The sequence below is a fragment of the Scyliorhinus torazame genome, chromosome 6, assembly GCF_047496885.1.
Source record: "Scyliorhinus torazame isolate Kashiwa2021f chromosome 6, sScyTor2.1, whole genome shotgun sequence".
Taxonomy (NCBI): domain Eukaryota; kingdom Metazoa; phylum Chordata; class Chondrichthyes; order Carcharhiniformes; family Scyliorhinidae; genus Scyliorhinus; species Scyliorhinus torazame.
The window spans coordinates 304,311,098-304,329,127 of record NC_092712.1 but is presented as its reverse complement, the minus strand read 5'-3'; the positions used below and the strand labels follow the sequence as shown (position 1 = coordinate 304,329,127).

Here is an 18,030-nt window from a genome sequence, read left to right as displayed (position 1 = left end):
TGTACTGTGGAGGAAGGCACAGGGGAGGAGGTATGAATATGGAGAAAAGGCTAGTCGCCTGTTGGTGCACCAACTGCGAAAGAGGGCAGCAGCGAGGGAGATAGGAGGAATTAGGGATGAAAGGGGAGACACCGTGCGAAGTGCAGGAAAGATAAATGAGGTGTTTAAGACCTTTTATGAAGAACTGTATAGGTCTTAGCCCCCAGAGGGAGAGGAGGGGATGCGGCAGTTCCTGGACCAGTTGAGGTTCCCGAAAGTGGAGGAGCAGGCGGTGGCAGGCCTGGGGGCGCCGATTGAGGTGGACGAGGTTATTAAGGGACTGGGAAGCAGGGAAGGCCCCGGGGCCAGACGGGTTCCCGGTGAAATTCTACAGAAAATATGTGGACTTGTTGGCCCCGTTGTTGGCGAGGACGTTCAATGAGGCCAGGGAAGGGGGGACACTACCCCTGACAATGGCGGAGGCGACGATATCGCTAATTTTGAAGAGGGACAAAGATCCGATGCAGTGTGGGTCCTATAGACCTATTTCACTATTGAACGTGGACGCCAAACTGCTAGCAAAGGTGCTGGCATCGAGGATAGAGGACTGTGTCCCAGGGGTGGTGCACGAAGACCAGACAGGGTTCGTAAAAGGGAGACAATTGAATGTTAACGTGCGACGGCTATTAGGGGTGATAATGATGCCCTCAGTGGAGGGGGAGGCAGAGATAGTGGCGGCAATGGACGCAGAGAAGGCATTTGATAGGGTGGAGTGGGAGTATTTATGGGAAGTGTTAAGGAGGTTTGGGGTTGGGAACGGATTTATTCGCTGGGTTAGACTACTTTATGGGGCACCGACGGCAAGCGTAGTTACAGGTCGACATAGATCGGAGTATTTCCGATTATATAGGGGAACAAGACAGGGATGCCCGCTGTCTCCATTGTTGTTTGCACTGGCAATTGAACCTCTGGCCATGGCGCTGAGAGACTCCAGGAAATGGAGAGGGGTGACTAGAGGGGGAGAAGAACACCGAGTCTCGTTATACGCGGATGACCTATTGCTATACGTGTCGGACCCAGCGGGGGGGATGATAGAGGTTATGCAAATCTTGAGGAGGTTCGGGGAATTTTCGGGGTATAGGTTAAACATGGGGAAGAGTGAATTATATGTGATACATCCAGGGGACCAGAGTAGAGAGATGGAAGGCTCACCGCTAAGGGAAGTGGAAAGAAACTTCCGATACTTGGGGATTCAGATCGCTAGGAGCTGGGGAACCTTGCACAGACTTAATCTGACATGGCTGGTAGAACAAATGGAGGAGGACTTTAAGAGGTGGGACATGCAGCCTTTATCGCTGGCGGGCAGGGTGCAAGCAATTAAGATGATGGTCCTCCCGAGGTTCTTATTTGTATTTCAATGTCTCCCTATTTTAATCACCAGGACCTTTTTTAATAAAATAGATAGGAGCATTACGAGCTTTGTGTGGGCAGGGAAAGTTCCGAGAGTAAGGAGGGGGTTCCTTCAGCGCAGTAGGGACAGAGGAGGACTGGCACTACCGAACTTGGGAGATTATTATTGGGCCGCCAATGTGGCAATGATACGTAGATGGATGATGGGGGGTGAGGGAGCGGCGTGGAAAAGGCTGGAGAGAAGGTCCTGTAAAGGGACGAGTCTAGAGGCGCTGGTGACGGCGCCGCTACCGTTCTCACTGAAAAAGTACACCACGAACCCGGTGGTGGCGGCAACACTGAACATATGGGGACAGTGGAGGCGACAGAGAGGGGTGCGGGGAGCCCTGGTGGGATCCCCTATCAGGAACAACCATAGGTTCTCCCCAGGAAGAATGGATGGAGGATTTCAAAGCTGGTACCAGTTGGGAATTAGGAAGGTGGGAGATTTATTCATAGATGGGACTTTTGCGAGCTTGGGAGCACTGGAGGAAAAGTATAAGTTACCCCGGGGGAATTTCTTGAGATATATGCAGGTGAGGGCGTTTACTAGACAACAGGTGAGGGAATTTCCGCGGCTCCCGACACAGGGGATACAGGACAGGGTGCTTTCAGGGGTGTGGGTCGGAGAGGGCAAGGTGTCAGAGATTTATAGAGAGATGAGGGAAGAGGGGGAGGAGTCGGTGGGCGAACTAAAAAGAAAGTGGGAAGAAGAATTAGGGGAGGAGATAGAGGAGGGTATGTGGGCTGATGCCCTAAGCTGGGTAAATTCCTCTTCCTCATGCGCCAGGCTTAGCCTGATTCAATTTAAGGTGCTACATAGAGCACACATAACGGGGGCAAGATTGAGCAGGTTCTTTGGAGTGGAGGACAAATGTGGGAGGTGTGGCGGGAGCCCGGCAAACCACGCACATATGTTTTGGGCGTGCCCGGCACTGGAAGGGTATTGGAAGGGAGTGACGGGAGTGATTTCGCAGGTGGTGAAGGCCCGGGTCAAACCAGGCTGGGGGTTAGCTCTATTTGGAGTTGCGGAAGAGCCGGGAGTGCAGGAGGCGAAAGAGGCCGATGTCGTGGCCTTTGCGTCCCTCGTAGCCCGGCGCAGGATCCTACTCATGTGGAAGGAGGCGAAACCCCCCGGACTGGAGGCCTGGGTAAACGATATGGCGGGGTTTATTAAACTGGAGCAGATAAAGTTTACCCAGAGAGGATCGGCTCAAGGGTTCACCAGGCGGTGGCAGCCATTTCTCGACTACCTAGGGGAACGTTAGAGGGAAGACGGATGACCAGCAGCAGCAACCCAGGGGGGGGGGGGGGGGGGGGAGGGGGGAGGCAGTTGAGTATAGGTCAATAGAGTACGAGGTTTTGCTACTTGTATATTATTACTACTATTATTATTATTGTTAAAAAGTTAAAAAATTTCTGTTTTGTTACTGTTATCGTTTCGCTTGTTTTGTAAGCGGGAAAAATGTTGCTCAGGGAAAAAAATTTCAATAAAATATATTTTTTTAAAAAAACTATCCTCTGAAGTGATCTAGCAAGCTATTCGGTTGTACAAAACAGAGCAGTTAAGGATGCACAACAAAATCCCAATCTAGTCAACAATGTCCAAGAATGAACATTTTTTACAAAGGTAATATAATACAGTTAGCTTAAAGCAGTGGTTCTCAAACTTTCACATCCGCAGACCACTTTGGTGGGGCAAAAAGCCCTTACAGCCCACCCACCAGTCCTACCCCACCACCTTTCACTTGCCACCACAAAACATCTCTGTAGAAATGATGGGGAAAATGGCTCTGCTTTGGATGAGACACCAATGAGGTCATGTCTGGTTCCAAGCTGGAGAGACTCAGCCTTATGCTGGGGTCCACATTCAGCCAGTTCCATCTCTTGGTTTTCAGCCCCATCAAAGTTCAAAATCCAATCTGGTAATTATGTGTTGTTGGGAATGACAGCAAGTGCTTCTAAGCTGTGCCAAAGAGTCCAGCATACTCCGACTGTACATGGGGCAAATGTCTATGAAACCTTTCTCGCCGAGTACCAGGGTCAGTGACTTGCATTTTGGATCAGTCCACAGATCACCTGGAGGAGCCTCGCTGACACTACACTGGGTAACATGAATTATACATCACAGAATCAGAAAGCACAGAAGTGAGACCATTTGACTTTGAAAGAACTATTCAATTAGTCCAACTCCCTTACTCTTTCCCCATAGCACTAAATCGTTTCCTTTTCAAGCATATATCCAGTTCACTTTTTGAACATAACTACGAAGTCTGCTGACGCCAGCTTTTTAGGCAGTGCATTACAAATCCACATAACTCACTGCATGAATGCGTTACTCCCCAGCATTTGGGAATCAGTGGACATGTAATAGGTGACAGGAGTGGAAAACTTGATTGCTGTAGATAAAGAAAAGCCCATGAAGGAAATAAGAGCCATGCAAAGATAAGTGATGAGTGAAAATGTGATGCAGAATTAATGACATTTCCTCAATGTCAAGAACAACAAAGAGCTCTTTGTTTGAGACATGTCAAGAAAAAAAAGAGGTCAGTGAGGGACTTGAGTCTGACAAAGCCGAATCAACATACCTTATAACTAGATTGGCATTGCTGAAATGCGAGCAGGTTCATATCATGGCGCCTTTTTATCTAAGAATGAGTGGAGTTTAAACAAAAAGCTACTCAAAGTGAGAAAGGTTCAAAGATGCAGTCTTGCTGGCTTTATCCATTCTCTCACTTAGTCAAGCTCCCTCTCCACCTGCAGTATACCGTTCTCTCCTGCCCAATCCTGATGGTCATTATCACACTCGTTGACAAAGGGATGCTCTTTCTGTCTGACATAAGGAACTCTAGCTTGCTGAATATGAGCACCAACCCGCTGGACAACATTCCTAGATAGAGTGGATGTGGAGAGGATGTTTTCACTAGTCGGAAAAACTTGAACCCCAGGGCACCGCCTCAGGCCAAAGGGACGATCCTTTGAAACTGAGATGAGGAGGAATATCTTCAGCCAGAGGGTGGCCAATCTGTGGAATTTTTTGCCGCAGAAACGTTGGAGGCCAAATCACTGAGTGTCTTTAAGACAGAGATAGATAGACTCTTGATTAATAAGGGGATCCGGGGTTATGGGGAAAAGGCAGGAGAATGGGGATGAGAAACATACCAGCCATGATTGAATGGCGGAGCAGGCCTGATGGGCCGAATGGCCTAATTCTGCTCCTATGTTTTATGGTCTTATCACAGCCCCATTACTGAACACCAAACTGTAATTTTTCCGGTTGACTCATCTCTCTCTCTCTCTCTCACACCGGTTTTGGGTCTTTTGCTGATGTCTACTTTAAACCTACCGACTCTCTCAATAAACTGGATAGTACTTCTTCCCGTTTTCTCCCTGTGAGGACACCATTCCCGTCACCAAACTCCTTATCTTGAACATATATAGTTCATATTTTAGAGAAAAGTGGAGTGACTTTTTAAATGAGGTTAATTGGGCGCAGCTGAGCTGGTAACAAACTTGGCAGCATCTTTCTCTTTATACTCTGCATTCTACTAGTTCAAGAATATGGACGGTGAACCAATATCCGGATCAATGTGAATGGCGTACAGGAGGAGGAAAATCAGCTTGATTATACAAAGTCGTAGTGGAAGTAATATTCACTCTCGAGTATTTGAACCTCATTAATGCTTACCTAAACAGAAATAAAGCAGATAGGTGTACATAGTCCTGCTTTCACATAATCTAGAACATTATATTCCCTTAGTCCATTTGTTCCCAAACATGCTAGCCCTCGCTTGCAGTCAGAAAGCTGCCATGGGCCAAGGATGTAGAGGCATTGTAATCATGCTCAGGACCACAAAGCACCGTCCATAAAAACCTCAGCAACCTTTTGACCTTCTGGATTGGGAGAATGGTGCCTTGGAAGTGCCGCCGAAAAATGGCAGATGGAGTTTAACCCTGATAACTGCGAGGTGATTCGTTTTGGTAGGACAAATTTGAATGCGGATTACAGGGTCAACGGCAGGGTTCTGAGGAATGTGGAGGAACAGAGAGATCTTGGGGTTCATGTCCACAGATCTCTGAAGGTTGTCACTCAAGTGGATAGAGCCGTGAAGAAGGCCTATAGTGTGTTAGCATTTATTAACAGGGGGCTTGAGTTTTAAGAGCCGTGGGGTTATGCTGCAACTGTACAGGACCCTGGTGAGACCACATTTGGAGTATTGTGTGCAGTTCTGGTCACCTCATTATAGGAAGGATGTGGAAGCATTGGAAAGGGTGCAAAGGAGATTTACCAGGATGCTGCCTGGATTGGGGGGTAGGTCTTATGAGGAAAGGTTGAGGGAGCTAGGGCTTTTCTCATTGGAGCGAAGGAGGATGAGAGGCGACTTTAATAGAGGTTTATAAGATGATGAGGGGGATAGATAGCGTGGACGTTCAGAGACTATTTCCTCGGGTGGATGTAGCTGTTACAAGGGGGCATAACTGTAAGGTTCAGGGTGGGAGAAAAAGGAGGGATGTCCGAGGTAGGTTCTTTACTCAGAGAGTGGTTAGGGTGTGGAATGGACTGCCTGCTGTGATAGTGGAGTCGGACACTTTAGGAACTTTCAAGCGGCTATTGGATAGGCACATGGAGCACACCAGAATGACAGGGAGTGGGATAGCATGATCTTGGTTTCGGACAAAGCTCGGCACAACATCGAGGGCTGAAGGGCCTGTTCTGTGCTGTACTGTTCTGTGTTCTATATCTCCGCTACCCAAAACTCTTTGACTTCTTGCGGGCAATTTGTGCATTACGAAGGCACGTAGGCATGTCCGCCTCCAAAAGGCGGACCCGTTGGTGGAGAGGGTGCAATTGCTCCATGCCAACCCCCAGTATGCCTATGTGGCGTACCCCGACGTCTGCCAAGATACTGTCTCCCTCAGGGACCTGGCACCAGCAGGTTCCCCACACACACACCTCTCCGGCCCGGCGTCACCCTCCCTCCGCCGGCGCTCCCAGCATTAACCCCACCAGGACCATCCGTCCTGCCCCTGCCCACGCCCGAGGATGAAGAGGATTTTGGCACGCTCCCGGAGTCACCGGACATCGGGCCAGCATCAACATCGCCGCCACCTCTGTGTCGGTCCCAGCAGAGCATCAAGGCACCAGACCGGTTAAATCTCTAACTGGCACCGGACTTCAAAAGACATTTTGTTTCTGATCAAATACTGTAAATATAAATTCATTGCTGTATATAGAACATAGAACATTCTCCACCACCCCGCCGGACTCAATTTTAACAGGGAGTGAATGTGGTAAACCACTGTTGCACCTGTTTTAGGTGATGTAAGGTAGAACTTGTACTACAGGTTCGCCGGTAGTCCCTGCCTGCTTGCTCCGCCCAGTAGGCGGAGTATAAATATGCGTGTCCTCCATTCAGCAGCCATTTTGCCAGCTGCTGTGGGAGGCCACACATCTTAGAGCAATAAAGCCTCAGTTGTATCCAACTCTAGTCTTTGTTCAATTGATCGTGCCTCACGGGTTTCGATCAAGGTATCGTTGAATCTCTAAATGAGGAGGCGGTTCAGGTGCAACATAAATATCAGCATAAGTCAAGCATGAATTTCTGAAATATTTTGCGTGAAAAAGGTGACTACGCCTTGTGCAGTTGTTTCAGTACACGTGTCAAGAAAATTCCAGGCCACACCCGCTGTCTGCAAACGGGAATAATATAAAATCATCCTGGAACAATGAAGCCCAATGACGGCGAAGTTAAACAATAACACCACCTTCACCACAATTGTTTCTTTGACGCATGTTTTTAAAAATCACAATCCTACAGCCCCCTCACGTCGTAAATAATTTCACTTTTTTCCCTCCGTAGTACTGTCCTGCTGAAAGCAGAACACACTGCTGCCTGTAATTGGAGGCAAAGGTAAAAGCTATTGAAGTTGGCCTTTGCAAGAAGGGCAGGACTTTCACCGTTGGGCATTGGCCACCGAGGTTTACAATGGGCAGCCACTCTGCTGCCACCTGGTTTGCGCCTAGGCCCAAGTGGAAGGTTCTGCCCAAAAGTCATAACAGAAGCAGCCAGCCAGTGAAAAACAGAACAGCTTGCAGGTCTTCTGTAGATAAAATATGTTCAACCGGAAGGGAAGCCTTGCCCAGTCATGGATATTGATTGTCATTTTATCTGCTACAAAATATTCAATGAAATACTAATTCTAACAACAGGAGCTGGAGAAAAAGTTCCAGGAAACAGCTGCTTATCGCAACATGAAAGAAATATTAACAAAGAAGAACGAGCAAGTGAAGGAATTACGCAAACGCCTTTCACAGTAAGTTCACATTTCTGTCAATCCAGATTAGAGATTCCAGTCCTGATTTCAGAATATCATTACAAGGCCATTTTAGTCTGTTTTTATTCATCCTTCCATCCACAAATACCCAACAGTCCCTCTCATTCAGCATCTAATCAAAAAAAAAAAATTATTGGATTTGCCTCTTTGGACGTCTATTGCAAATGTTGACCATTCTTTGGGTGAAAAAAGTGAGTTTTCTTGACATAGAATTTACAGTGCAGAAGGAGGCCATTCGGCACATCGAGTCTGCACCAACTCTTGGAAAGAGCACCTCACTTAAGCCCACACCTGAAAGGTATAATGAAAGCTAGCAACATATCACAATGTATAGCTAAGACAACTACATGTAAAACAAAGCACATCTCGTACAAGTCTTTGGATAGTCGCGTCTGGAATGCTGGGCTGGATTCTCCGCAGCCCGACAACGAAATCGCGGCCGGCGCGTGGGAGGAGAATCCAGTTCGACATCGTAATCATGACCGGTGCCGGTTTGGCGATTCCTCGGGCACTGGGGAGTTCGCCGGGGGGCCATTGCCAGAGGCCCGCTCCGACATTCTCCGACCCAACCGGCCAAGTTCCCGATGGCGTGGAACTAACCTGCTATTACCAGTCGGGATGCTCACGTGGCGGCTGCGCACAATCGGAGGCCGGGGGGGGGGCCTTATAAGCGGCCGTGGAATTAATGTCTGGAGTTTGAGGGTCGGGCGCGCGTCTGATGGGGGGCTCTCCTTTGGGGATCTACCTTTGTGATCCGAGTCCGCCATGGAGCACAGCGCGGCTTCTGACCCGGGAGTGCGGGGGCCCGTATCTGCATCTAAAGCTGTGAGATTTACTCCGGGTCCCTGCTAGGCCCTGCAGGGCTATGAATTCATTCGCTTTTTTTACAGTAAAACTCCGCCGCTTTGACGCCGGCGTGGGGGACATAGTTTCAAAAATGGAGAATCCAGCCCGCTATCTCCATTTCTGAGCCCATCACATGGTGGGAGATGTGGAGCTCCTGGAAAAGGTCAGAGGAGTGCCACTAGATTCATATCTACCCTCAGTTATCACGATACACTCAGGGAGATGCATCTTTTAACTCTAGAAAAGTATATAGTTCAGGAAAGACTTGAACAATTGGACAGATTATTTGAATTACAATAGTGGGGGAGAAGGAGGGGACATTTATTTAGGTTGCATAAGCATAGGACAGTATTAGATGTCAGGCGGGTGTTGTTTTCACAGAGGCTTGTCGTCCTCTGGAGTAGGTTGCTGGCTCATAGTGGATGCAGATTTTCTGCAGTCCATCAAAAGGGTAGCCAAAGAATGCTGATAAGGCTGTATACAAAATTGTTGGATGGTGTATCTCATTCACCATTGTTCCTTGGAACTAATTTTTGATTGCCTTGAGGAACATGTGGAAGGAATTCTCTGCAATACATTTTCCTTGAATTTTTCCTAGTTTAAAAAAAAATCTTGTTTTCCTGGCTCTTCTGGAAGATTAGATGGTTATTACAAAGGGTGGTACTGTCACATTAAGTGATGATTCTTTCATAAGGCAAACTTGGTAGACCAGTTTCTCTTTATATGTTGTTAATTTTAATATGCATATTTGTAAATTTTAGGCACTTCACATAAAAGGGAGTATTTTTCTCTGGCTCTATGTTAGAAAGTCTTCAAATATTTCCTCAAAGATAATTTGTCTCTTAGAATGTTTTTAAAAATTGCTTTAATTAAATTTCATAGTTTTCCTTTATACTGAAGGCTGAACACTGACTTTGTGTTTAATGTATTAGGTATGAAGCAGAAGACTAAGGACATTATGTGGCTTTTGTCAAGTTGCTCCAGAAAGGAAATTTCAGAAATGGACTTGTTACATTCTTTATTATCTCCTTGTCTGAGAACTATGTTATCTTATTTAGAATTGTTTCTTTTAGCATTTTGATTTAAATTAAAATTATATTACATTCCTTTAAAATATGTTCTGTTTGTTTAATTTCCTTGTAATCACCTTGGTTTCTCGATTAAATTGGCAGCCAATGATGATTCATCACTGCGATCACCTCTCTGTTGCCACAGATCACATGGACATTAAGCCAAAATAGAACACATTATTCCGTCAATTGTAAACTCACTGTACATATTACACACCTATTAAGAAAGGTGGCACGTTAGCACAGTGGTTAGCAATGTTGCTTCACAGCGCCAGGGTCCCAGGTTCAATTCCCGGCTTGGTTCATTGTCTGTACGGAGTCTGCACGTTCTCCCCGTGCCTGCGTGGGTTTCCTCCGGGTGCTCCCGTTTCCTCCCATAAGTCCCAAAAGATGTGCTTGTTAGGCAAATTGGACATTCGGAATTCTCCCTCAGTGTACCCGAACAGGCACCGGAATGTGGCGACTAGGAGCTTTTCACAGTAACTTCATTGCAATGTTAATGTAAGCCTACTTGTGACAATAAAGATGATCATTATTAAATTTTGCCCAGCACCTCATCACATTCTCGGGGTCATCCTAATGTCCCTCACATCCAATGAGTATTTTGAAATGCAGTCTCTCTTATATAGGTAAACACAACAATTTCACCCAAATACCTGTCGGGATTTCATGGTTGTAATTTATTAGAAAATCTTTGGCTTGATTAACCTATCACTGCAAAGTGACTCAATGCAATATTGTCACTGTACTTAATCTAAATATAGGACATAATCTGCTTTTACACAATATAAATTCTGCCCATTTACATTTTGATTGAAATATCTAAATGCTTTTGCACATAACTGTACTTTGCAGAAGTTGCCTCACAAAAAGAAAACTTGCTTAAAATATCAAAGTTTGAAAACGTACATCAACACATTGCCTTTGCTTTACATTAATTTGTAGGATGTTGAATAATTCTAGTAAGATTACAGCCATAGGTGCTGGAGAGATTTTATTAGATCTTTTTACATTGGTCATGCAAGCCTTTGTTTATGGACCAGTATATTTAATTTACTTTTTTGAAAGTTAAGGCATTTTGCTATGATAAAGCAATTAGTGATACCTCTAATTGATGGATATATTTGTGATTTCAAAGTTGGATTTTAAATAGTATTTGTATCTTGATTTACCAATGAAGCTTAACATATATTAAAAAGTTAGGAATTTCACAAGCTGCTTTGTTGTTATTATCAGCGGCAGGAAATATTGTGTCTTATCCTACTGCAATTGAGGACAGGCTGCTGTGTTGTCTCCATGGTACAATGTTTCCTATGCTGAGCTTAAGCTGGGAATGATGCATGGAGCATTATAATGAACCTGTGTCTGCATTTCAAGGTCTGCCCCAGCAGGACAAAGAATGATTTGCACGGTCTTTATAGGCCCTTTCTATTTCAGAACTAACCCCCAACTTTCCCGCCTACTCACCACATTCTTCAATCCCACTATCAACTGAAATGCATCCAGTTGCGTCTTTAATCCATAGCCTTGCAAGAGAGCGTATTGCAATTTCCAGTATCCCCTGACTTTTCTTTGCACTTTACATTTCCTCACCGAATTATCTTATAATTGCTGCTATTTACAAAACTGTTGGACATGCTTTAAGTTGAATTTTGTAAAGTCCCTTTCATCTTAAAACTTGGTACTCCAAACCATCATTCCTGCTCCCTTCAATTACCCTTCCAGTAACTTGTTAATGCAGATCAGCACCATATCTGCTGTCATGGTTTTTTCCAGCTAAATCTCATGCCAACAATAGCAGAGACTTGTCTGATGTAACCTCTGGATTTCATCTGTTCAACATGCTGTGCCATGTTGCACTTAAAAAGTGACCTGCCTGGAAGTAGGGGAGGGACGATGAGTAGGCTTTCGCAGGGACCAAGTTAGCCGCAGGAAAGCTGATGGCAAGGTAACGAACCCTGGTTGTGTTAATCTCTGAACATGCAGGCTCACAATTTTCCAGGGCATCGTTGATAAATTGACCTTGTTTGTCAGTGGGACCTGGAGATGCAGACATGTTACTTGGAGGTGACATTCTATCCTGCTTCCGATAACCCAGCAAAACAATTGGCCCAATAGTGTTCCTCACTGCGCAAGTGTTCGATGCTTTAAAGCGGGTGTTTTTTGGATGGTAAAACCCTGACAGAAACGCAAGTGTTTATAAAGCTTGCCAGTTGTCAGATTGTGCCTAGGTGTGGTGGGTTAGGTAAGGGAGGGTGTCTGCAGAGGAGAGAGAATGTAGTCCATAGGCAGCATTCTTATTTGGGTCACTTTCTCAATACGAGACAATAGATTGCACATCAATCATCCAACTGACCAAGAAGAATTGGTCCCATTTAACGCACTCTTAGGCATACGTGTTTGATGTATTGAAATAGTTAACACATTATTGTTGCATATGTTTAAATTATTATATGCAGAGGAATCTTCCTTTTGGCCTCTTGTTCCCATACTAATTATTTTATATTTAAATAGTCGTTGATAGTACAGAACTTGAATATTTACTGATAAAAGAGACATGTTAACAAAGCTTTTCATCATGCATTCATCAGGACAGCTTACAAGATAAATACTCTCCACTTGCCTGGATGAGTGCAGCTCCAACAACACTCAACAAACTCGACACTATTCAGAACAAAACAGCCCGCTTGATTGCTCCCCCTTCCACAAACATTCAAACCCTCCCCCACCGGCGAACTGCGGCAACCATGTGCACCATTTACCAAATACACTGCAGTAACTCACAAAGGTTCCTTAGGCAGCACCTTCCAAACCCACGACCGCTATCATCTAGAAAGACAAGAGCAGCAGATACCTGGGAACCCCACTACCTGGAGGTCTTCTCCAAGTCACCACCTTGGCTTGGAAATATATTGTGTTTCTTCAATGTCGCTGAAGCAAAATCCTGGAACTCCCTCTCTAACAGCACAGTAGGTGTACGTACACCTAAGTGACTGCAGCAGTTCAAGAAGGCAACTGTCCACCACCTGAAGGGCAACTAGGGATGGGAAATAAATGCTGGCCGAACCAGCGACGCCCACATCTTGTAGATGAATTAAAAAATAGCAACATCGAGGGAACAACAATTTATACTGTCTTAAGACTACAGTGCTAATTGGTTGGCAAGTGGACTCTGATTTGTAGATGTGTTGCCGTGAAGAATGCAGCCAAGAACAGTTAACTGCCAAGCCTTTATTCAAATACAGGTCAGCTGTAATCGGGCAAGGCATTGCCATGGGGAATGAACCAGGGAATGGCTGTCCCCCAAGCTTCTGTTTAGTTGGAAAAGGCTCAATGTGTGGATAGGCTCCTGTCTGAAGGACAGCTGTGTGGGAATATATGTGGCTTCTAGCAAGTGTAAGCGAGTCACACTGCGAGTCTGACTGATAATCTTAAATTGGCTTTCAGTGTAATTCTTAGCACAGTCAGGATTGTTTAGTGGGTGTTGTCCAATTGCAAAATCACATCTAATGTTGGACATTATATTTTGAGTCTTGCAAGCACAGGCTGGTTGGGCACAGTCAGTACTTTGCCTGTAATGAACAGCTGAAGAGATGTGCTGTTACTGTCCACCAGTCATTGGGACGTACAGATTACAAACCTGGTATCACACCGGGACTGAAATTCATTTACCACGTTACCCATTTGTGTGATGGGCAAAATGTCTTTTTGGCTTGAATGCAGCATCCTGTTAGTGGAGACTCCTGTTGCTATTGCAATGGCTAGCTTCACTGGTTTCTCAAATCTTTGTGACACATAAACAGCAGGACCCTTGGAAGCACCAAAGATCTGAGGGACCTTGTTATGCTTGTACACCAATCCCTTAAGGTAGCAGGACAGGTGGATACAGTGGTTAAGAAGGCATATGGTATACTCGCCTTTAATAATAGTAATAATAATCATTTATTGTCACAAGTGGGCTTCAATGAAGTTACTGTGAAAAGCCCCTAGTCACCACATTCTGGTGCCTGTTCGGGGAGGCCGGTACGGGAACTGAACCCGCGCTGCTGCCATTGTTCTGCATTACAAGCCAGCTGTTTAGACTGGGCTAAACAAGCCCCTTGGCTTTATTAGCTGAGGCATAGAGTTTCAGAGCAGGGTTATACTGGAACCATATCAAACGTTGGTTAGGCCACAACAAGAGTATTGTGTGCAGTTCTGGAATCCACATTCTCGGAGGGATGTGATAGCACTGGAAAAGGTGCAGAGGAGATTTACCAGGATGTTGCCTGGGCTGGAGGGGTTTAGCTATGAAGAGAGACTGGATAGACTTGGATTGTTTTCCTTGGAACAGAGGAGACTGAGGGGGGACATGATTGAGATGGATAAAATTATGAGGCACATAGATAAAGTAGACAGGAAGAAACTTTTCCCTTGGTGGAGGGATCAGTGACCAGGGGGCATAGATTTAAGGTCAGGGGCAGGAGGTTTCGAGGGGATGTGAGGAAAACGTCTTTCACCCAGAAAGTGGTGGGAGTCTGAAACTCGCTGCCTGAAAACGTGGTGGAGGCAGAGACCCTCATAACATTTAAAAAGTATTTAGATGTGTACTTGCGATGCCAAAGCATAGGAGCTATGGACGGATGAAGTGCTGGAAAATGGGATTAGAATACTTAGGTGGTTGTTTTTGACCGGCGTAGACACTGGGTCAAAGAGCCTTTTCCAAGCTGTAGATCGATATGACTCAATGACCTTACCCTTGCAGGGTAATCTGATTAGATAGGCCTTTTTTAGGGCTGAAAGTGGTGGTGTTGGGGCCAACCATGAAGTTGCGCAATATACAGCAAGCCGTGGTCTGATCATTTTTATTCATTTATGGTATGTGGCGTCACTGGTTAGGCCGGCATTTATTGCCCATCTCTAGTTTCCCTCAAGAAGGTGGTGGTGAGCTGCCTCCTTGAACCACTGCAATCCCTGAGGTGAGGTACACCCACAGTGCTCTCAGGATCTTCCAGGATTTTGACCCAGCAACAATGAAGGAAGGATAAATTTCCAAGTCAGGATGGTGAGTGACTTGGGGAATTTCCAAGTGGCGTTGTTCCCAGGTACCTGGTGCCTTTGTCCTAGATGGTAGTGGTTGTGGGTTTGTACAGTTCTGCCTAAGGAGTCTTTGTGAGTTCCTGCAGTGAATTTTGTGGGTGGTACACACAGTTGCCACTGTTCATTGGTGGTAGAGGGATTGAATGTTTGTGGAAAGGGTACCACTCAAGCGGGCTGCTTTGTCCTGGATGGTGTTGAGCTTTGAGAGTTGTTGGAGCTGCACTCATTCAGGCAAGTAGAGAGCATTCCAACACATTTCTGACTTGTGCCTTGTAGATGTTGGGCAGGCTTTAGGGAGTCAAGAGGTGAGTTACTTGCCGCAGAGTAATCATCCCATAGGATGGCTTTGATGCGACCTATTTTAGCATTAAGATTGCACAGTAAGCAAATGGCTTGGGCCCTATTTGTGATAGGGCCAATCTTAAAGCATGTGGAACTGTAGGAATCCCAATGTGTATATTGACCAGTGAAAGTAGGCTTGTGAGAGACAGTAGCAGAGAACCCATTGGCAGATTTCACAACTAGTATGTTGAGGAAAGGGAGTTCATTTGCTTCATTGCTCAGGTGAATTTGAGCACAGGGGTGGAGCCCATTATGGCGTGTAGGAATTGTTATGATCCCAGTTCATGTTACCACTGGACGAGTTAGATCCCAAAGTGAAACTTGGCTTGATGGATCCTAACATTGTTTTAGAAACCGGGGAGGAAAGTCACTGAGCAAATTCCCAGGAGTCTGCTGATGAACTTTTAATACAAAGAATAAAATATTTCTTGAAACTAAAGTGAACAATATTACACCAGACAAAAAGGTTAGAAAGATTTCAATGCAAACACCGGAAGCTGATTCAAATTCCCGTGATTCCTTTACCCCAGCAATGTCTTTACAAACACACAAACCAGTGAAGAGTTACCCCTAGCTTGACACAGAGACTTCACGCTTGGGATTGGCACAGTTGCAAACAGTTTTCCTCCAGTTAACTCCTGAGTATTCACTTGATGCTTCACACCCAACTTGAATCTGTCTGTAATGTTCTGTAGACTGGCCGATAAGAACGATGAACGACAGAACAACTAGTTTAAATAATTTCTTATGAAACAACTGCATGATAAAGGGATATTAGGATAAATAAAATAATAAACTACTAACACTAATTAACTACTATAGAGCTACTGCAAAATATGTCTGTCCTCCAACACGACTCACTTCCAACTCCCCAGACACAGGGTCACCTGGTGGGTTCACACTGCCACCTAGTTGTCGGAGGTCGTGTATAATATCTACAGAATTGCTTTATGCAGATCATCACACTGTCCACTAGACACCCAAAATCTGCACTAAACTCACCGTTTCTTCAACTGCATAGCAAACAGATGAGTTCCTAAACCCAGTCTTCCATTAGTATCTGCGCTCCCTATAACTGATTATTCAGTTAACTACTGTCCCACTAGCCTTGTGGTTTTTCTTCTCAAAAATGTTAAAAGTTATTTTCTTCCCTCTCTGATGTGCACTCTGAACACCTCCTCTTCCAACTCTTATCTAGCCTGTGTCCCTGGACCACTGCTGCGAGGCAACAATAAATCTTATGTACTTTGTGTTTTGTCTCCAGAATCACTGAACTTTCAACCTGTTTTGACCCATCTCTTTAACTCCAGGGGTTGTACGATCTCATTGAAAATGTCTATGTTCAAACAAACTCAAACTGAAACTTCGGTCACAAGTCTATCCAGACTCGCAGGCACCAAGGTTTATAAGCAAAACCAAAATTTAATTGAAACCATTTTTACCTTTCTCAACACAAATATATTTATGAATTCAACTTGTCATGGGAATGTCCCTTTTAGAATTGTTTGTCTTCTCAAATGGCTGCAGTGATGCCGTTGTGTGGGTGGAGCTGGGCGGTGGCTCTGGTTTTTACTGTCGTTTTGAGCTGGAAGCTGTTTTGTGGCTCTTGAGTTTTACTTTCGGTTTAGACAGTTGGAAGCTGCATTCAGAAGACAGGGATCTTGGAGTCTCTCTCTCACTGCATGTTAAAAAGGTGTCTCCAGATCACTTGATAACTTCAAAGTAATACCTGTGTTCTGGAAGGAATTCAAACCTACTGTTTTGTGGTAAAAGGGATTGTCTGATTTATGGATGTTGTTACTTGAGCGAAACAGTAAAGGAAAGTTATTAAGGGTTAAATATAGAGAACTGTAGCTGTGTGGGGTGTTTATTTGTGTAGTTGATAAAATGCTTAATGTATGTGTTTATAAAATGTTAACTGACTTTGTAGAATAAACTTTGTTTTGTTTTTGATTTAAAGTGCTGAAGGCCTCTATTGAATAACACCTGAAGAGTAGGCCCTTGTGCTTCTCATAACCAAAATCTATAAACAGTTGTGGGTCAGGTGAACTCCGTGATATACTTTGGTGTTCTCTAAACCCTAGCCCATAACAAACTTTATTATACATTGGGATTCAAATACAGCAAGCATGTCATCTACATATCAGAAATATGTAAGGGGTAGAGGGTTGGGTATCAATTCATCAAAGACGTTTGTTTACATTTGTTCATACTGAACTGGATCTGCCACTAATTGGCCCAGCTACCTGTCGCCCATTTTTTGGACCAGTTGCAGACTTAAAAGGACTGGATTTTTTTCCCGACCATGAGGTGGAACCGCGAAAATAGAAAGAAGCCGTGTTGGGATTGCTTCCCAATGCATTACTGCTGGGGTTGGTTCCTGGGCGGCCTGCTGTCTGAACCATGAAGTTGGGCAGCTAATTCAAGGTGCTTGAGGCCCCAATTAGGGGATATTTAGTGGCCCTTCCTGGAACTTTGCCGCTGGTGGAGGGGCCCCATGCCGCATGTGGAAGCCACCAGCTCAGTGGCAGTGGGCTTTCTGTGGTAGGTTGGAGGACCCAGAGCCAGACACTGCATGCAACCTCAGTAGGCATGAGCATGGTAGACCACAATCCCGGCTGATCCCAATCCAATGGAGGGTCACCCTGCCAACCTAATGGACCTTCCAGCCTTGATGCTGTTAATTTCTGCACTGTTTTGCGGACTATTGGGGGCACCGTGTTGAGGTACCCCTTGTGGTCTCTGGTTTGCCTGAGCAGCGCGTGGCTCTGCAGCGAGAGCCCACCCGTCATCCTTAATTGAACAGCCAGCTCAGAGGTGATCAATTTGGAAGCTGCATCCCAATCAGTTGCTGCGAACACTTTGATGCCTGCACGTGTGGGCTTAGAACCCCTGCCTGGTCCCAGAAACCATGGGCAAATTCAGCCCA

General features: G+C 45.3%; 1 protein-coding gene across 1 annotated transcript in view; it reads left to right on the top strand.

The window, feature by feature from the left end:
• Window positions 1-9,724, top strand: part of lztfl1 (leucine zipper transcription factor-like 1) — an 82,409-nt gene extending 72,685 nt beyond the window's left edge. Inside the window, exons 9-10 of the mRNA XM_072509969.1 lie at window positions 7,640-7,743; window positions 9,543-9,724. Coding sequence (XP_072366070.1) covers window positions 7,640-7,743; window positions 9,543-9,561 — 123 coding nt within the window. The 3' untranslated portion in view covers window positions 9,562-9,724. The remainder of the gene's footprint in view (window positions 1-7,639; window positions 7,744-9,542) is intronic.
• The last annotated feature ends 8,306 nt before the right edge of the window (window positions 9,725-18,030 follow it).